The following is a 20,447-nucleotide window of genomic DNA, read 5'->3' on the forward strand; positions in this document are numbered from 1 at the left end:
AAACGCCGAGCAAAAACCGCCGAGTACTGGGTGTACGGGGTGGGCAAACACGCATCCGGGCCGCGGCACGGAACCAGAAGATCACACATTTCGCAGAACTCGGTAGCCGCACGATCTGGGATGTGTCTGAGGGCATGCTTGGGTGGTTGGTCACGTGCGCCTCCGACACCCAAGGAGGTCTGCTGTATCTCATGGGAGGACAAATAATGGGGGGAGTCTGCACTTAATAATAATGATTGTCAGGGCCTGTTCCTCTGATCGCAGATCACCACTGAACTGAAGCCCAGGGTTCAAGAGCCGCCATCGTCGAGCCACCACGGTGCCGTGTGAACTCAACCAATCCTCGGATTGACACGGGAAGACAGACTATTCATCCGCAGGAAGAAAGCAGCCCACAAAACGTCAGTCATGTGCCAAGTAGCGTGTTCTAGACTCCAGCCCCAAAGCTAGAGAAAGTGCGCCCAATTTGTCGGTCTCCTATTCCCACCCTTGCCGAGTCTAATCCGGAGACCCTGGCCCTGGGCTAGCCGGCTGCAAATCATGTCGGACGGCCATAAGGTTTGGACCAGCGAAATGGCTTGGAGAAAGAAAAAAAAGTCTCATTGAGGGGAGATTCGGATGGCAAGTCTCCCGCGAATCTTGGTCGTCACTGATCCACCCCCGGACAGCGAGCTCCCAATCGAGGAGTGGTGGAATGGCGGAGCAAGCAGCCTGCAGGCCCGCACGTTGTCGAAACAAGACTCGGTGCCCAGAAATTTCTCCAGCAAGACCCATGGGGCTGGGTGGGCTGGCGGCGGAAAATGCCCCGATGTCACCCACTGATCGGCCAGGGGTGGAGCCCTACCCCGGACTTCTGACAGCTCCAAACGCCGGGGGGGGGGGCAACCCATGCCGGTCTGCCATGCGAGTCGAGGGCTGGGAGGGTGTGTGGTATCAGAGTCTGTTCTAACTCAGGGGTCTTGTCCCAATCGGGAAACATAACGCATGTGGTGTGCTGCTCCGAACGCAGTGCACGCTGTCGTCTGGATGCTTGCCGTTCCCACTCCTCGCCAGCAATGCTATGGTATACACAGCAGTAGCCTATGAACGCGGGCAATGGAGTGGCAACCTGCTTCACAACCTGCACCTCTGCTGTAGGTCGTCCCAGCTACTGCACTGTTAGGGTCTGCCGAAGGTGGTGATGGGACTATCTTTCCCCTGCTGGGGATCGGTCCCAAGTGATCTATCCCATCTCATTACGTCTGTTGATGCCCTCGATGTGATCAACCGACTGGGTTGCCTGCATGCCTAGCGACTATGGCCAGTGGCGACCGATCAGTTAGTCACTGTCCCCACCGCAGTGGGAACCAGAAAAGAAGACGGGGAGGACGGCAGCGGGAAGGGGGACCAAGAAACCACAAGCATTTCTTCCCGGGTCCCACCGTCTGATGGAGGGAGCCCACCGCCTGGTCGGGATCGAGATATACCACCAACCCCAGAAACAACCACATGTACCGCATACCAAACCCCCGGGATGGACAGTCCGGCAATTAAGTGAGGCCAGCAAATCCCACCATGTCGAGGCTTGGCAGAAGACCCCGGGCGGGTCCCGACTGTGAGGATCTCGACGGCCTCGACTTAGTAGTTAGTCGACCGGCCAGGGCGGTGCATGCCTCCCGTGCCTCAACCCTTTTTCCGACCACGTTACGGAAAAGGGCCGCCACGACACATGATAGGCCGTCTTGGTTAAGATTGCGGCACACTCCTGTGACGCGCTGGTGCAAAAGTCTAACCGGGAACCCTTGGTGCCCTACGGACAGGAACCGGAAATAGCCCAGTTTTCTTAGCCCCGGCGGTGCCTGGGAAAAGCTTCACCTAATGTAGGACTGGTGGGATAGCAAAAACACATGACGCACGCCCCTTCGCCGAACAGGGACCCGGAAAGGGCAGGCTGATCTGCAAGCTGCGTTGCTGTCGAAAGGGAAATCCATCGATCCCCTTCTGCCCGAGACCCCTGGCCGGCCCGATATGTCTGCGTGATGCGCGGCCAGGGGCGGGCATATGGAGGAGGAGTTGGGTGGGTGGTATCCAGTCCAGGGGCGAGCATGATAATGCGAGCGGTTGGTTGGTGGTCAGCAGTTTATCATCATTCTACGGGCAGGGATCCTGTTCCACCACCCGGGAGCTCCCCCCTTGCCCGGTAGGGGCTAGCTTCAGGCCGCGTACTTTGGTACACTCTCCAGGCGGGGAGAAGAAGGAAAAAATCAGACCCAAAAGGGGGAAAGAATGACGAAACTCCTGGGCCACTTGTTAAGCTGCTCGTACAGACTACAGGCCAGAGGCCATCGGAGGCAGCGATGCCATCCCGACTCGAGACACAAGCAAGAAAACCTTCGTTCCACCTGGTGCGTTGGAGGCCATGAGCGGTCAGGTCGCAAGGTTGGAGCTGGGACAAGCCAAGCTTGCCCTGATGCGACGTAGAGACGCGGCGCAACGCAGCCCTGGGGCCACGCAGCGGCTTGCTGCTGTGCGCAGGTTACATCCCGTCAAAAACCTGGGGTACTGCGAAATACGCACACTGAGTCGGCACGTAGTTTGAATGGATCACTGCTAGAACACCCGTCACAGGCACACGGCGGAGGGTGATTTGACACTCTCACGGGAGCAAGCTTATCGTGCTTCTTCCCCACGGTGCTGGGACGGGTCTCTCAAAGGGTCCATCTAGCAGGTCCATGCCGTCACCGGATAGCTGTGCCAGGAACGTGTCGCACATGGGACGAGATGAAGAAAATAATGTAATTAGCTTGTATCGTGGCACTCACTGAAAACAAGTCACCAGATCAAAAAGTACAGAAAAGAACATTCGTCAAGAACAGTCGGCACTGTCATACCACTCCGTACCTCAACTCCTCCGTCGACTCCGAGCTCGAGCTCAAATTCGACGCTGTCCTCAGGTTCCGCCCCTTGCTCATCATCTCAAACGTACCAGTCCTTCCAGCCACAGATATATTGTCGCGCCGTCCTCCCAGCCGAGACCTGCTTGTCAGCCGACTCGGCACGTTCGTCTTCCGGCCCCCCTTGGAGGAGTAGCGAATGTCATCCATGAGGGTTTTGCACGCTTTCCAGCTCGTGACCATGTAAATGACAGCGTTCCAAAAGCCTTGCAGTGGCAAAACAAAGGCTGACATGTACTCGAGAGGCAAGCTGACTCCGTCGGGCTGTATGACTCCGTAGACTCTGTTTGCTGTCGAGGGAATCCACGTTATCAGAATAGCCGTGAAGAAGAGGATCGAGCATTTCGTATACGACCATGCCGCGCTGTTGGCGTCATGTGTGGCCTTCCTACGCCCCGAGCGCTGCATCGTGTTCTCGTTGCTTCTACCGCTGGCTGTTGCTGTCGCCATGGTCGCCCCTGCCGCACCCCCTGGCCCATCTGCGGAGATGCTGACTGAGTATGCAGACGGCTTGGACTGACTGGCCGCTGAGCTGTCCCGATGAGCGCGGCCGAGTGGTGCGAGGTCGAGGGTCGTTTCTTGCGTCGTTGTGACTATCTCAGAAGTGACTGAAACCTCGGTAGTCTTGACACTGAACGCATCATTCGCCGGGTTCGCTTCGGGTTCGTAGCGGCTTGTGTAATTCAGTTCTCTGAGCTGTTTGTGCTTCCTGTAGATTTCCCGTCCGGCACGGATGTAAATAAATGTCGTCACGGCGATCGCCGCCCTAGACCTTGTTAGATCAACTGTGATGTCAATGGTCTGGAGACAGACTGGTATCTTACCATACTGGTCCGTAGAATGTGATGATTCGAAAGATATCCCACTCTCTTTTGACCCAACACCATAGAGTGGCATCGCCATATATCTTACCCTTCGTTGGGGACGACACAAAAATAAACACCAAGGCCACCACGAACGGCACACCGTAGCAGAAGATCAGGTATGGAATTTCCATCTTCCGAAGCTTTTGCGCGTCGAATTTGGCATAGAATGTCAGATAGACGTTGATAGCCATCGCCAATATCCAGAAGGCGTCGGCGGGCATGAACCTAACCAGCGTGTAAGCCACAGTTACATTGGTGACTGGGGTGATACCAACATTTGGATCAGAAATGCCTGAAACTGGCAACCGGCGGATTCAGGAAATGGAACGTAAACCCTCGCCATGAGCGTTGCGACATTGGTCATCATGTTGCCGCTGGGGGAAGATGGAGTTAGTATTCATCCAACGCTGACGTCGTTCTTGGCATAGGATATGGGTTCCGGGGATGCCCAGGCGTCGACACGTACAATGAAGCATAAAACACAAGACGATTTATCGGTTTGTGGAAAGCGTCCGATACGCAGAAAGTTATAATAATGAAAATGCATCCCACCAGGGACAACACCGAGCATGTTCGCTCGATGACATTGAAAACATCGAGCTGGGTGCCGAGATTTTCGATATTGTCAATATTGTCGGAATCCATGATTATCTAGCAGAGTGGTTTCGAGTTCGAGCCTCGTACTGGACCCTGGAACATTGACACCAGGACAGAGAGAACGACAGAGGAATCGGCGGTCCGAGAGCTGCGGGTGAGGTCCATGTATTGGAGCAGTGGTAGCAGCCCAAGGGGACGAAGATCAGGCGGAAGCAGGATACTGAATCGGGAGCCGGGTCGGCGCCTTTAAAGTCCAGATCCGTATTATATGTTCGCTCAGCTCAAAATGCTGTAGGAAGATATCGGGTTTTCGGGACTGAAGCGTGAGCCGTTCTTTGGAAAAGGATGCCTTGTGCTCCTTTGCCGATTTCAGTTGCGTAGGTAAGGTGAGACACGAATGTGGTCAGCAGGTGGAACGAATGCCTCGACAGTGAGGAGCTGGGGTCGAAATTAAGCGAGAAGCAATTATGGCCTAGAATGGACTATGGTATCCCGACAGAATGTGGATGCGTTTGCACGCTGAACTTGTTTGTTTGGTACCCAGGATGATGGTGAGACCCAGAGATGTGGATCAAGACAGGCGGTGGCGCGAGAGAAGTTCGAAGGCGCAGATTGTAGAAAAGAAATCACAGATGAGGCGTGTCCCAAGACCTCATGGCAAACTGACTGGGCGAACGGTCTGTATAAGTTTTTGTACAAGACGGGTAAAACACTCAAGCGGCAAGGTGCGCTGCATGGGCATAGGTATGAAGTGGGCATGATCCATCACAATCGGGGATCTGGGAGGATGTGCTCGGCAGGGATAGACATTGATATGCCATCCTTGGTCAAAGTCAGGGGCCATGATTGTGTGATGAGACCAGAACTTGACATGGGACCCATACCTAGCTCATGAACAAGGCCTGCGTGTTAGCTATGCGAAGAGACGTGCTCGTTCATCCGTCCCAACTTTGATACTGTACCATGATAGGCGAGGCCAGGGCAATCACCAATAGCAGAATTTCGCAAACTTGAGGCATCGGCTTGGGTTGACCCGGTGCAGTATCGGCATTGTACCGCAGCAAAGAGGCGCAACCGGTTGATCGTGCACGAGATCTTGAATGAGGCCGCTATTCACCATCTACGTTGGGCTCCAGCGCCGGGTGGTCTCTCTCTTGGGGGCTGCACTAGTTGGCTGCTGCCTTTCTATCTCATGCGGCGCTGCTGAATTGAAGGCTCAGTCATGAATGAATCTGTCGTCCATGAGCGTTTGATTAGATGACGGCTGTTGACGTTCAAGCCGTGATTCCTAATGCGATTGTTGCCGGCCTGAAACCCGCTCGATCAGACGACGACGCAGATCGCCTTACGACACCAGTCACCCAAACGTTAGCCCGAGAGCGAGTTGGCCGACGACAGGCGCTAGTTTAGGAGAACTAGAGGGCAGATCAGTAGTCTCAGGTCGCCATCTCATCTGGGTGGTCGAGTGCCACGGCAGAGGGTCAACGTCTGCTGCGCGGCGAAACTCTGCTCGCTGAGCCTTGGCCATGCCTCTTGGGTACGTCTGCAATAAGCTGTTGCGGAGTTGAAGTTGCAGGCATTGGCCCAGGTCAGATCGCCAACTGGGCTTGTGAAAACCGGACCTAGCAAGGCAGAGGGATGCCGTGCCGTTCTCGACCGGCTTGACCGGACGGTAGGTAACACGGAGCAGGTGGTAAGCAGCACACGTGGAAGCTGATGCCATCTGCCGGGGAACCAGGAGGTGAACCCCAGAAGGGGGAGCAAGATTGTGGGGCAGCTGAGGTCAAGGTCAAGGAGGGGTCTCTGCACATCCACACGGAGGGTGGTGGAGTTGTGAGTGGGGCGGTGGAGCTGAAACCTCTGGTCCCTGGTCCAGACTCGAAGCAGACTGTTTGTGCCTCTACATACTGGGCCGGCCTGCGAGAATTGCGTCGACTAGGAGTTCATCTTGGCTCTCTGATATGTCGGAGATTTGGGACGGGCCCTTTGGTCCTCGGTGGATCTGAACCGAACACGTTCGTCCACACTGGACCGATGGCCCAGACCATGCTGCGCTGAGGGCGACAAGTGTCGATCCAATGCAAATCAGACAGCATCGGCGGCAGTTGCGTCGTCTGATTTTGACCTTGATGCCCCGATCTCACCAGTGCTGTGTGTGTGTGTGTGCTGTGCCCTTGCGTGTCTTTTCCGAATCAAGTCGTCAGACCAGGACCAGAACCAGAACCGCAACGAGGACGGAGAAGCATTGCAGTAGATGGCCTCGAAAGTGACGTCGAGAGACGAAGGTGTTGAGGGTGAGCTAGCGAGAGGCAAGCCTGTGTCACCGCGACCTCGTCTTGGCGCACAGATAACAAGCTTTCAACGATCTTCGCAGTTCAACATACCCCAACGGCCAATGCCTCGTCCGGATCAGGATTCCTCCCCCCTAGGACTTTTTATGACCTCTTCTGCTGACATCTGAAGTTTGTGCTCTCAAGGTGTCTCCTCCGATGGGCACCGTGGCCTCCTGACAATGCATGCTGCGATGTGCAGCCCGTCTCCCATCTGTCCTTCCTCAACGCGCTTCGCTGTAGTCACCCCAACATGGTCATCTGCCGTGTTTCGAAAGTTGCCGTCGACTTCAACGTGTTGATATGGGATGTTTGCTCGTGTGTAGAGTTTGTTTCGCCACCGAACTCTGGTGAACCGTGACCTCCGAAAGCGAGAGTCCCGGGTGGTGAAAGGCATCCTTGTGGCTGGCTTCGACCTTCAGCCTCGCGAATCCTCAGGATCTCAACCGCAGGTAACGAAATAAACACAGCCTTCCTATCATGATACACAGACTCTCGGTGGTACTAGCTGGCCGGCAGCACCCCGTTGCTTCATAAAGACAGCCCTCAGCCGCCGGTGTGCTTCGCAAACCATCACCGCGCATACAGGCGTGCTGTTACAGCACTTAGAACGGCGGGTGCTGTCACCTCTCACTAATCGAAGCATTTTTGCCACCTCTATCTGCCACCCATTCCCTATCACACCGTTGCTGCCACATCGTGGCCATGCTTGCAAGCCCACGCTGTGTCCTGAGGACGTGCGATGTGCGGCTGTAACCCTGTCACACCCAATCGCCCGAGACGCAAGGTTTGACATGCGTGCCGCCAGAGCCGCAAAACCGATGCGACTCTGCTTGTGCACCAGAGACATAGTAACAAGGTATCAGTTGGAAAAGCTTGACGTCTAATCAAGCAAGTGAGCAGCTACAGCCTCCTTCTGCATGATTCCTGTCCACAAAGTCAAAGCATATGCAACACAGGCCGCCATCCACAAGCGTTCGTCCTTGCACCTGATCCATGTTGCCCGCATGCGGCTCATTCATGCCTTGTATAACCCTGCAGACAGGATTGGCCCGGCGGAACTTTTCAGCCTGGATATTGATGGCTTTCTAGCTCTGTCGCAAGTCCCAGCAGGTGGGTGAGGCCGTTGTGACCGGTGAGGCATGGGACCAAGCCTTTGCCCCATCTCGCTGCACGATACTGCAAGTGATACTCGTAGACAGCATTTTGTTATGTGAAAGGCCCAGGATCCCACACTTGTGCCGAAGACCGTATCTCGGTATTGCCACATTCTAAGACTCCGCGGTTACAGGCAGCCTATGTTGTTAGACACAGGACTCATCCGTTCTCTAAGACGGGAGCTCGGACGACTCCTTAATCAGGCTGGGTAGGGAGGCATAGAATCCTTGTTTCTAGCAATGTTGGTAGGCGGCACAAGAGAGATATAGGGCTTAGAGTTGGAAGATACCGCGCAAACCTGTTCTCTTGAACAAGGATGTAACGCTTCAATGTTCTCAGCTTCCAGATTACTTCCGCTCGGCCATTGTACAAAAACATATTCGATAGCCCTTTTGATTCTGCAGAACACCTCCGTCTGAAGCCTTGAAATATGGGCATCAACCAAGTACCATGATTCAACGTTGCCTCTTGATCAAGTGTCAGCCTCAGTCGTGGACAATGTTTGCGTGACGTTTCATTGTCTTTGACTTGACTCAAGGGAGCAACGTGCCGTTACATCTCGATATCCTCAACGGGAATTCTCGAATGTGTTGCTTGAAAGCCCTTTCGTCTGTCTCACGTTGAAACTTTCTGCGCTCATCTTCCAGCCACGGAAACAAATAAAAGGCTGCCCATACTCAATCGATAAGCGCTCGCTTTCTTAATCCACGTGCTTAGCAGGCCTCGCTGGACTGAGGCGATAGCATAATAGAGTAAAACGACGAAGACCCCTAAGAACAATACCACCCAGGAGACCAACTGTGGCAGCATAGACTTCAATCGCACTTCATCTGATATTTGCCGTTGTGTCGTGCCGACCAATACTCCCTATGTATCTGAAAAATGTTGTTCTAGGTTATGCTGTCGACTAAGGCAGCGTTGTGTGCCTACATCGTGTCTCGCATTCTGCAACTGAGTCTATTCTGGAGTCGTCCATCACTTGTCTTACAACAAGTCTTCTGGAGAGTCTCATATCGAAAGAGCAGGCTACTTGTTTCGTTTCCCACTTGTTCTCTTCTTTCACTCTTTTTCCCCAATGGACTCGGCCAAGGCTGATGTTTCCTGGCTTTGTCGCATACTCGAGCTGTTGACTGCGCCATATAAGTTGACCGGGTTTCTCCTTTCCCAAGTCATCGAACCAATTCTGACAACGGCCAAGTTACCATTGGCATTCTGAGCAGATTTCCGTCTTCTACATCTGCGAGCTTTCCAAGAACTCCTACTCCCTGAAAACCCGAGATTTTGCTGGGACGATCATGTCCAGGGGCAAAGGTCGAGGCGGCCCACGCAGATCACGAAATGCGTCGGGCTGTGCCAGCGATGTTGAAATGAAGGACGCCGACTTCGTACCCAACAACTCCAGTCTCAAGCCCAAGAATGAGTCCAATAGACGAGGCCGAGTCGGAAAACCCTCCTCTCCACCACAAGCGGGAGGCACCCGCGGCGGCAAGCAGAAAGGCGGCGCCGGCGGGCCAGACAGGTGGAACATGAAGATTCCCGCGTACCGAGCCAGAAACAACAACCGGCAGCTGAGCATCATCTCCGCGGCATCGGCAACACTCCCGGGGCAGGACGCAGGACCGTGGTGCGACAAGTGCACCAGCCTGAACCGCCAGCTCCACGGCTACCTGCTCGAGATCCTGAAGGACGGGGAGGACGCCGTTGGCAAGTGGGCCTACGCGGTCGGTGCTTCTCCTGACCAGATGGACTGCGAGCCCGCGCCGGAGAGAATCATCCCGGAGGGCTTCCGGCGCTGCAGTCGACAGCACCAGCTCTGTGGCGTGAGGACAGAGGGCGATGCGGGAACTGCTCTGTCTCCTATACCATCCAGGTGGCCTGTCACCACGTCCCCTTCCGCAGTCTACTCGGGGCAGCCTGTAACTGCACCCGTTCCGGCCTCGGCTGGTGCTGGTCCATGCTCCCAGCTCGGCTCGAGGTCGGACCTCGCCCAGCGGATGCAAGAGACAAATTCTGCTCCTGCCGGCGGTGCCCTCCAGAACCGCCAGAGCCTTTTCGCAATTCCCGAGCACGCGGATTCGTTCGCTCAAAGGACTGGACCTCCGTCGCAGGCGCAACTGCCAGCTCCACAACCGCTTCAACCGCCGTGGAACGGTGCCTCCCAACGACCTGTCGCCATGTATCCTAGCTGTGGCCCCTTGCAGAACACAACGTATCACTGGGCTTATCAGCAACGCAATGTGCCCAATGCGCCGCCAGAACACAACAACCCCCAGAATATGGGGACAATGCACAGACCGCCTGGTTCGATGGCTTACAACGAGGTCGTGAGTGGTATTGGCCAGGGCCGGGTGGTGCAGGAAGTGCAAAGTTCATCGGACTCAGATGTTCCCAAGTAGCAACCAATGAGGCAGATCTGGACGGAGACAGGCCATACCTAGAACATCAGTCTTGTTCATCGCACTGGCTCGATGCTCACGGATGGAGCAGGAGGAAGTAAGTAAGGTGCGGCGATGAGAGGATGGCTCTGATGACTGTGAAGGGTTCTGAGAGGGAAGACAGCTTTCTGCGGAACGGACAAGAGACACGGAATCGAAGGAGCCAATGAATGGTACTAGACAAAGTATTGAATTGGAATATTGGGAAACCTCATGCAGTCAAGGGCTTGCTCGAGTTACTCAGGTAGGCGTGACACCTCTGCCAGCCCCTGCATTAGAGCGCTTTACGCAACTCGAGTAGCTGCTCGACCATCTCAAAGAGTCGAAGGGAGCCAACGACTGTATTCAGAGACCATATGGAATCACTGTCCAGCAATGTGGCGATTGACCTGGTATACTCGACGTCTCAGGTAGGAAGGGTATTGAGCTCCAGCAAGTGGGTCCTTGTTGATTGATGATGAATTGATGAGGTGATAAATATTGTGGCCTTCTGCAGAATCAATAGCAGTTGTTCCTGAAACTTATGATTCTCGACCAATAGTCATGTTCTCTCACAGTATGTGTCCAAGCTAAATACCCAGAATCGAACATTTCCCTTGGGCTCACTCTGTCTCGGCGTGGTGTTCTTGGGATTAGTTCAGTTGGCTTTTGCTGATTCCTGGTGGCCGTCCCCCTCCCCGACTTCTCCCATACACAGGACTCTTTATCCCATCTTCGTGCCTCAGCCGGCTCCTTAAGGCGAGACAGAGACTAGAGGGCCACAGAGTCGAGCTGTTGTAACACACATCAACACCGGACAACGAGGAATACCTTGAAGTTTTTGGTCTACCGTACCCTCGGAGAATGTAGTAGAACACACGTGTTGCATTACACGTAAAAAGCCTGACAGATGATGCCCATGAACGCCGTCTTTCGCCCGTGCCGAATCGAAGAGAGAAAAGCCATCCAACCGACAGAACACCCTGAATCATCAAATAGCAATAGAAGAGAGCAAATCCAAGCTCAAGGATCATCAGCTCACGGCACAAACTCCTTCTGTCTGTAAACTGCCGACACCATCTAAATGTTGTTGTCAGCAAGATTCTTCGGTACAAGCGACAGTGGCAAATCAAAAGAGCCCTCTCAGCGTCCAAGGGGTGAGGGATGCAATGCATGACTTACAGCGTGATCTCTCTCGTAAGGCTCCAGAGTCAGCTGCTCCTTGGGGAAGAACTTCTCCTGCCTCAGCTTCTCGACCTCTTGAGCAAAGACTTGCTCGGGCGGTGCGGTGGAGTCAATGCAGTTGGCCTTGATGGAGATGAGCATGCCACCACCTTGCTTCAAGAAGAGCTTAGCATTCAGAGCAACTATACGGGCTTGGTCAGGTTGAGCAACACTGGAGGAGAAAAGAAGTTAGCCTTAGCGCCTAAGTTTCCAAGTTGCGCAGTGACAGCTTACTCGGCGAAGATGAAGTCGACCATGTCGACAAGCATCCGGTACTTCAGAGGTTGACGAGCATCCTCGACAATGGGGACCACGTTTGTGCGGCGGGTGGCCATGTTGATCAGGTCACGGCCAGAACGGTGAGAGAACTCGACGGCATAGACAGTTCCGGTAGGTCCAACGATCGGCGACGTGGGAGACGGAGGTTCCCGAGGCGGCACCGAGGTAGAGGGCCTTGGAGCCAGGCTTGATGTAGATGGACTCGAGACCACCCAGGATACCGGCAGCCAGCTTCGACCGGAAAGGGTTCCAGACACGGTATTCGGTCTTGGTCGCAGTACCATCCTCGCTCTTGGCGTTCTCAATCGCAACACGCTTCTCGTTGTAGACGGACTCGCCGGGGGTAAGGTTGGCGGTTGCCAGCAGGTCTTCCTTGCCGCCGCGCACGACGAAGACACCCTTGTGTCGGTGGGGTTCCTGAACAGGGCGCATGTGAGCATCAAGACTGAGATGTGCAAGCTTGCTCGTTCACCTCCGGGGACATTGCATACCACAATCATCTTCTTTCCGCCCTTGGGGCCGCCAGCTGCGCCGCCACGGCCGCCACGACCACCGCCTCGCGCACCACGGCCACCGGGACCGCCACGGCCACCGCGACCTCCACGATCACCTCCACCACGGCCACCTGGTTTCGATTGATTAATTGAGTTGTCTAGAGGCTGCGACAGAGACTCCAGACAGCTTACCTCGGAAGCCACCGCCTCCTCTGCCACCACCGCGGCCGCGATCACCGCCTCCACGGAAGCCGCCTCCACGACCTCCGCGGTCACCACCACCACGTCCTCTCGGGGCAAAACCCATGCTGAAAGGTGATACTGATGTAGTGACTGGTAGTTAGGAAAAATGGAGCCGCAACGATCGATTAGACCTCTGCGTGACTGCAACGGGGCAGAATATCAATGCCCGTGGTGAAGTGAGGCGTTGTCGAGTGTTGCAGTTGCAGCTGGTGAGGCCGACCCAAAGAGCTTTTGCTGCTGCAAAAAAAGTTGAAAAATTTCAAGACCAGGGTCGCGCCAGTACCAAGGTACCCCCGCCTAGCGCTGGATGCAGCTTGCGCTCGGGCGGGGCAGCGGCGGCGCGTGTGATTGGCTGGAGCGCAAAATGATTTCACCGGGCTGCCCACAGTCTGATTGGGAAGGAGCGGCTCGTCCTAGACCAGCAAAAAACTTCCCAGCCAGCCAGACCCGCAGACGACCATCAACACCCAACGACGACGACGACACCATCTCCACATCAACACCGTCAAGATGGTGAGTGCACACCGATTTTCGAGGCCCAGGACGAGCGAATTGCCGATTGCCCTCAGCGCCCCAGGCTGCCGAAAGCTTGGAAACCCGCGGGCAGCTGGGGGTTGCGACGGGGGCAAGGGGAAGGCCGCACAGGGCGAGGCGAATGTTGAGATCGTGACATTGACCGCTCCACCCACAGGTTCGCTACGCTGCCACCGAGATCGCGCCCTCCAAGTCGGCCAAGGCCCGCGGTGCCTACCTCCGAGTTTCTTTCAAGAACACCCGCGAGACCGCCCAGGCCATTAACGGCTGGAAGCTGCAGCGCGCCGTCAAGTTCCTTGAGAACGTCAAGGAGAAGAAGGAGATCGTCCCCTTCCGCCGCTACGCTGGCTCCATCGGCCGTGCTTCGCAAGGTACGAACGATTCTACTCAACCGCACACAACCCGTCACTGGCGACATTGGACATTTCGAGAAATGGTGGTAGGGCGCTAGACCGACGCCAGATGGGCGATGGAAAGAGCTTGGACATTCGGGGTCAAATTGCGCTTCGATGGAGTACCATCTGGGCATCGAAACAGTTGACATCAGGTCACGGTTGTCATCACGAATCGACGTCAGGCTGACAGAACATGATAAATAGGCAAGCAGTGGGGTGTCTCCCGTGCCCGATGGCCCGTCAAGTCCGCCGAGTTCCTCCTGCAGCTCCTGAAGAACGCCGAGTCCAACGCCGATGCCAAGGGTCTTGACACCAGCGCCCTTGTCGTCAAGCACATCCAGGTCAATCAGGCCCCCAAGCAGCGCCGACGAACTTACCGTGCCCACGGTCGTGTATGTCTGACCCGACATCTCATCAGAGGCGACACGTGACAACCAAGCGGAGACAGAATCTGACCTATGTGTGATCTAGATCAACCCCTACATGTCCAACCCCTGCCACATCGAGCTCATCCTTACCGAGGCCGAGGAGGTCGTCCAGAAGTCCGAGGCCGTTGTCGGCCGTGAGGAGCGCCTGAACTCGAGACAGCGTGGTGCGCGCGTGCGCAAGGCTATCGCCTCCGCCTAAATCACCCGGGGCGGACTCGGTGGTGTTGTGATGGATTGATGGCTCATTCTCGAGCCAGCAAATGGGCTTTTGTGCAAAGGGACGGGCTTCGCTTTTTCTGGGACCGGTGTATTGAGGCATGGCATTTCGGGCAGTAACGGTCTGGCTTGCGAAAAAATATCCAAGACGGATAAATCATGAATGAATTTTCCCCCGAATACCGAGAAACATACAAGCGAAATTCAGGTCGCGGTGGTTGAGACGGGACCGGGCCCCAGACAGACAGGGTGTGTGTGTGTGTGTGTGTGCATGTGTGTGCTGGGTAGAGAGGCCTACTCTTGCCCCGTACCAGCTACCGGCCAACACGAGTGAGGCGATTAGACCCAAGGACAAAAGTGTGTTGTGGAGCGAATGCAGACGATCAATTCGTGAGCAGCATTCTCGTGACAGTACATAAGAGGCCATAATTTACGTCAAGTGAGACTTTGCAAGTCGTTAGTTGTATGCGCTGGGTACCGCTGTATAGCCCGAGTAAATCCAGTCCGTTTCGGTTGACGCCAATCGGGACGTAAAGGATACCAAACCCGCATGCGTCAATGCGAGCTCGATTCGAAAATTAAAAGGACTCAGATCAGCCCTGTATGCACACATTGTCATCGAGCAACCGGAGAAAGAGTACAGTAGTAATTTTCATTTCTATCGAGAGCTCAAATTCAACCCTCTGACTAGCCAACATGTCCGGCTCAGACAAGTTTCCTCGTTCAGTATCTGCCACCCTCCTGATCTCCCACAACTTGCAGCCCGAGATGAATGCGTGGTTGACCTCACGCCAACAACAGACCCCCAATTCATCAAGACGGCGATTCTATTTTCGTACCTCTGATGCCTTATATGACAAGGACGACCTCTTGTTAGGCTCGGGTGAGCAACATCATGACATATGCGGGCGATGCGCCGGATGTTATGTCTACAAGAGGGCCTGATTCCTGTTGCTGGCCGACACAGTATCATGAGGGAGAGGGTTCCGCCTCTAGCCTCGCTGACCCAAACTCCCTGGCCCTTTACCGACAGGGTGATGAAAGACAATACTTCCGTGATGATACATCGACTGGCAAGGATACAGCCGGATACTTCATTCTTTTCTTCGGCCTTCTTGTCTCTTTCCCTTTGCTCGCGAATGTCTGGCATTTTTTGATTCATGTCTTGCGACATTAAATTTGGCCGTTGTCTGAAGCGTCGTCTGTGGCAAAATCGTGCTGGGAAAGATCGTCATGTGAGGCAGCACCCTGTTGCTCACTGCCCTCGGCAAGATCCTCAGGTGAAGCAACACCCTGCTGCTCAATGCTCTGAGAAAGATCATCCTGCGAAGCGACTTCCTGCTGCTCGCTGCTCTGGCTACGAACACCTCGCAGCCTGAGGACCATCTGCTGGCTTCCCTGAGCAAGACCATCCTGCGGCATGTCCTGTCGCTGGAAAGTCCGACTGCGAACACCTTGCGAACTGAGGAACATCGGCTCGCTGCTCCGACTGCGAACACTTCGTAACCTGAGGACCATCTGCTCGCTGCTTTGGCTTCGATGATGAAACTTTGAGGGGCGTGGCATGTTCTGGGTGTATCTCGCCAAGTTTTCCGCCGAAAGACCGTTCTCTGGGATTTCAGCTCCAGGTGTACCTCTGGTGTATTCGAGCCAGGTCTCAAGTGAGACGTCGTCGAAGTCAGCATCGCCACTATGGCCCGGGCCGCCGTCCAGGCCGCTATCATGTTTGTCGTCCATGTCATCCTGCTCCGCAGGAGCCACATCGTCCTACGTAGTGCGGCTCGCAATCTGCTTTCCCTTGGCCTTCAGACTGATGGCCTCCGTCTCGACAGAACTGCACACGGTGCCGTGGAAACGACCAGCGCCAGGCTCAGGGTTGCCATCCGTGATGGCGATCTGCGAGACAATATCGTCGTAGATATCATTCCAGCCGAAGGACAGTCCGAATATGCGGCCCAGAATCCGCTGCTCTTTGCCGGGAATGTAGTTGAGGATTTTGCCGAGCAGGCCGTCGTTACAGATCAGCATCTGAGTATCAAGGTCCTTGAGTTGGTTTGGAAGGTCGACGTCGTGTTGCACCAGGAGTGACTCGTTCGGGATGATCTTCCAGTTGCTAATGTGTGATGACTCGATGAGAGCGTAACCGCAAGACTTGAACGTGATCGTCTTGAGTCGGTCCTGTCCGCCGCGGTTCTCAAGAACGTCATTGAACATCTTGGAGAAGCGTTGCTCGTTCGCCTTGATATTGCGGTAATAGTCATCGTCAATGTCCATGTCTTCAAGATGGGCGTGAACTGCTTCTGGCGACATATCGAGGCTGGCAAGGACATGAGGCCAAGAAAACAGACGCCACTTGGAGATGGCCGGAGATTGCCCATCCTGCTGGACAGGGGCCGAAGCTTGATTAACGGCGACAGCGCCAGATCCATGGTGGGCGAGCAAGTGGTGTCCATTTTGGTTCCAGCCATGCAGGGCTTGGAAGTTTGGAGCGCCTGCTCCTGCGCCTGCTCCGGCGGCGGCAGCGGCAGCGGCAGCAGCCAAGTGAAGACCATGAGCAGGCACGTTGTTGTTGTTATTATTGTTATTGGCAGCAGGTCGTTGAAGCTGAAACCAACTACCAGGCTCCGCTCCCGCACAAAGAGGCCAAGGCCAGTGCGACGGTTTTCCCTGAGGGCCGGGATGAATGCTGGGTTCATTGGCCCTTGAGGGGGGCCCGGTCAGAGACACAGACTCCAGCTCGAGGTCTCTGAGCATTTCTCTCGACATCTTCTTGACAACGTTCAGAAATACATGGGGAGTAAACCAGCAGTTCTTCAGGGACAGTTTGTCGACGTAAGGTAAACCGATGACATCTTCTTCGCCGAAGCTGTTTTGCAACTCGGCCATGTTGGGTGCCTCTGCGAGTACAGGAGCAGGCATGATGTAGCGGTCGCGCTGACTCTTACCCACAGCGAACTCGCCGCCAGAGATCCACTCAAAAGACACATGCTTGATATTCTTCTGCTCCCCGACAAATTTGTGCAATAGGTTGAAGACAGCTCCGTAGGTCTCGATCGGGCTGATGCGGGTCTGGGAAACACCGCCCGTGTCGTCTTTGTGGAGCCGGCGCCAGTCTGGGATGACGCCTAGGTGAAACGAACGGAGACAGGTCATAGTCTCCCAAAACTCTTCCTTCATCAGCGAAGGAACGTGACGGCCTGAACAGCGTGCGATCGTCAGTGTGCTGAGGGCCAGGAATGAGTCCTTATTATCCATCACAGCGATGACGTAGGAATCCATGAGGGCTCTGTGGGCCCACTCGAGTTCTAGGAGCATTTCGACCTGGGAAGCAGTAAGGTTGTTGGGGCAGAGGCCATAGACCCGTGCATGAGCTGCGCTGGTGACATTGTCCTGATCGTCCTCGCCAACAAGGCCCTCAATGACCTCAATGATGTCCTCTTTTGTGGTATCCTTGTTGACCTCGAAGAGAGGTATCTTCTGGTGAGAAGCCTCCCCAGAAGCAGAAACATGCTCAATCCACTTGACTGCGCGGCCCTCGTCCTCAAGCAGGCGCAGCACAGCCCTTGGCCACTCGTTAGAATCGTACCCTGCGTTCATAGCCATCTGCTTTAAAATGATGAGGCTCATGGACCGGTCACTGTCCTCGTCTGATCCCTCCTCCGAGTCGGCTTCGGAATCGCCGTAAATGGTAGGCCTGAAGACCGATGGTTGAACGCGACGGCAAAGAGGGTTCGTATCCGGGCCTTGTAGGTAGCCTAGGCCAGCATCGCACGAGAGCCCAATCTCACTGACGACTCGGAGGAACTGGAAAGCTCTCTTCATGTGCTGTGTCTCGTCCGCGAGCTTCTCTATGCCCTCTAGTTGAGCGTAGCGCTGATAGTCCATTATGGGCCACCGGTACAGACCCCACGGAGCTGGAACGATTTCCTGGTTGAGCTTCACAGGTGGGCAAGCCAGGTCCATCTCATCGAGCTCGAGGGCCAGGGCGAACTTCTTGATATGGGTGCGCCCGAACTGTTCGAAAACCCGATACCCATCCGAGAGCAGAGACTCATCACCCTTCGCTGAGGGGCTTGCCCGAGCTTGAATGTCGTCGCCATCCTCGGTCGCGGGGGTCTCGTCAGCTCTCTTCTTCAACACCAAGCCGTACTTTTGTTGCTCCGGCGAGAAGCCCAGATCAATGTTCAAAGTACCGTACAGTGCCTCGAACTCTGGGCGAAATGGAACGACGACGTTTCTGAAGAAGGTGTCGGCAAGTTTGGAGTCGAATTCTCGACTGACTAGTCGCATTGCCTGGACGTCCTTTCGATTGAGGTATGAAATGACCAGGTTGAAGATCTCAACGGGAACAGCATCCAGCGGCCACGTGGCATGAGACAGCTCGCCCTGTGGCTGGCTGGACTCAGTACCAGGCTGAGTGTTCTCGGCGACTTCATCGGCAGACATCGTAGAGTCGGACCGCAAGGAATTCGGCTCAACCTCCGAGGGGGTGGAGTCGGACGTTTCGGGTACCTGGACACTCGAGGCCGAGCTAGACGCGGGCGGACTCGCGGACATCTTGCGGCGCTTAGCTGGTCGTTGAGATGGACTCGCGGTGCCGGACATCGTTCGTTCGCGGCGCTGGAGAGCAGAATGGTAGATTGCAAGGGGTGGCGGTCCTTGTGAGACGGCCCTTCTTTGGTTGAGCCTGACGGGCGAGTGAGTCAATTCAGCTATCGTTCTGCTGGGCGACCCTGTCCGGTCACAGGATGATGCGCGAAGAGACGCGCAGGTGGTGAGGTTGAATATCGGACTGCCTCGTCACTGCGGCTGTCGATGGTGGCGTGGGCCTGCTCGCTAACGGCTTGCCGTCAGTCGCAGCGCAACCTCTCGTCGACAGGATCTCTTTTGTTGTTTTCGCAATCATCCAGTAGTCATGTCGCCCAAGCAAAGAGGAGGAATGAATGGCACGCGACGAGTGCTGCGACGCGCGAAAAGGAAGTCAAAGGGCATGCGACGTTGCGCAGCTTTAGGCAACGGTGATGCTGGCTCTGCGACCGACGAGTTTTGGATAGTGGGCAAGATGGAGCGCGGAAAGACTGCAAGAGTAAAGGGGTTAGAAGGATGCAATCGCGAAGAATATGAATTGCAAATGCTCCCAGGATTAGCCCGTGTTGTTGTGAGGTGGATGTTCAAGGCGACAGCAGTGACATGCCTGCGCCTGTGGGTGCCCAGTGGTTAGAAGTATGACGGAGTTGTTGCGGGCACGGAGGTGGGGTGACGGTGGCTCTGGGGGTACGTTCCGTTTTGGCAGCCCCCACTACTAGACTAGACAGCAATCAATCTACCTTGCAGCACTGCAAGACGGGCACTTGCGTATGAGGAATCCCACGAGGCTGCACGGGCACGGCTGTGCTCGGGTGAATGTGCAATTGAACAGCAAGCCAGGATCAGACGGGAAGTGCGCTGGGATGGGAGCATGGAGGCCAGCACTCCAGCATTAACAAATGAAGTCATAAGCCTTTGCAGTTCGAGGCTGTCATATCTGCCTGCCTTCATTCACCCCAGATCAAACAACGTGGACAGAGAGTAGGCTACCTGGTCTACCTGCATGAGGAGGCCAAGGCAGGAGCCGCAGTGGGGATGCATCCATCACAAGCTGACATGGGATTGTCTTTTTTTCTTTTCTTGATTTTCTATTGGCTCCCTGGGCCCGGCTCTGGAGAAATACCCGAGAGTAGAAAAAAAAGGACCCACCCCCTGACGGACTGGTCTAGACCCATTCGGGCGGCTGTCACATGCAGCTACTGAGCCGTTGCTGAGCCGTTGCGTTGGCGCAGCACAAATCAGCCCTTCAACAAAGCATACAAAAGGTTTGTGTCATGCAAGGCTTCGTCAAGTATAGGACAATAGCATCTATTTGTGCTTTGATTTCAGCCAAATCTTCCAAAGCTATTGGCACTGCAAAATCATGGAACCCAGCATGATGAATCCAAAGACCTTCAACGTCGAGATTGAAGCATCATATGCAGTAGATACCGATTCCCAGCGACAAAGAAAACGCTGGCCGCCTTCCAATCGCTACTACCACATGCTCGCTGCCCGTGTATAGGCAGGCATCCATAAAACTCATTAATTCATGGTGTTGGATACTGTTCAACTCCACACAAAAGGAACATGAAATGGAGAAAGGAAACCAGGAATAGCAAAACAAGGGACGCTTCTTGCGTCTCTCTGTCGTCATGATTGTCACGGCTGCCGTAGCATTACCACCGTGTTCAGTCTGCCCAAGAACTTCAATCACAAAAATATAGCTGAGTGGTTGTTGAGAGAGCTAGCGAAGCCCAAACCCGTCCA

General features: G+C 54.9%; 5 protein-coding genes across 5 annotated transcripts; 2 read left to right on the top strand and 3 right to left on the bottom strand.

Moving 5' to 3' along the window:
* Positions 1–2,864: 2,864 nt before the first annotated feature.
* Positions 2,865–4,444, bottom strand: INS49_015248 (uncharacterized protein; the record flags this gene model as incomplete). Its single annotated transcript, XM_043175930.1, has 4 exons — positions 2,865–3,699; positions 3,758–4,024; positions 4,075–4,173; positions 4,266–4,444. The coding sequence occupies 4 exons, from the start codon at positions 4,442–4,444 to the stop codon at positions 2,865–2,867; spliced, it is 1,380 nt and encodes a 459-aa protein (XP_043019385.1).
* Positions 4,445–9,251: 4,807 nt separating this feature from the next.
* On the top strand, positions 9,252–10,280 carry INS49_015249 (uncharacterized protein; the record flags this gene model as incomplete). Its single annotated transcript, XM_043175931.1, has 1 exon — positions 9,252–10,280. One exon carries the CDS (start codon positions 9,252–9,254, stop codon positions 10,278–10,280), a length of 1,029 nt encoding a protein of 342 aa, XP_043019386.1.
* A 1,056-nt stretch (positions 10,281–11,336) lies between these two features.
* INS49_015250 (uncharacterized protein) lies at positions 11,337–12,602 on the bottom strand (the record flags this gene model as incomplete). Its single annotated transcript, XM_043175932.1, has 6 exons — positions 11,337–11,378; positions 11,481–11,694; positions 11,757–11,890; positions 11,934–12,218; positions 12,293–12,426; positions 12,488–12,602. The coding sequence occupies 6 exons, from the start codon at positions 12,600–12,602 to the stop codon at positions 11,337–11,339; spliced, it is 924 nt and encodes a 307-aa protein (XP_043019387.1).
* Positions 12,603–13,048: 446 nt separating this feature from the next.
* Positions 13,049–14,094, top strand: INS49_015251 (uncharacterized protein; the record flags this gene model as incomplete). The annotated part of the gene is made up of 4 exons (XM_043175933.1): positions 13,049–13,051; positions 13,230–13,443; positions 13,672–13,859; positions 13,939–14,094. 4 exons carry the CDS (start codon positions 13,049–13,051, stop codon positions 14,092–14,094), a joined length of 561 nt encoding a protein of 186 aa, XP_043019388.1.
* A 1,190-nt stretch (positions 14,095–15,284) lies between these two features.
* On the bottom strand, positions 15,285–18,716 carry INS49_015252 (uncharacterized protein; the record flags this gene model as incomplete). The annotated part of the gene is made up of 2 exons (XM_043175934.1): positions 15,285–15,828; positions 15,883–18,716. The coding sequence occupies 2 exons, from the start codon at positions 18,714–18,716 to the stop codon at positions 15,285–15,287; spliced, it is 3,378 nt and encodes a 1,125-aa protein (XP_043019389.1).
* Between the last annotated feature and the right edge of the window lie 1,731 nt (positions 18,717–20,447).

Source organism: Diaporthe citri, assembly GCF_014595645.1.
Source record: "Diaporthe citri strain NFHF-8-4 chromosome Unknown scaffold_9, whole genome shotgun sequence".
Lineage (NCBI taxonomy): Eukaryota > Fungi > Ascomycota > Sordariomycetes > Diaporthales > Diaporthaceae > Diaporthe > Diaporthe citri.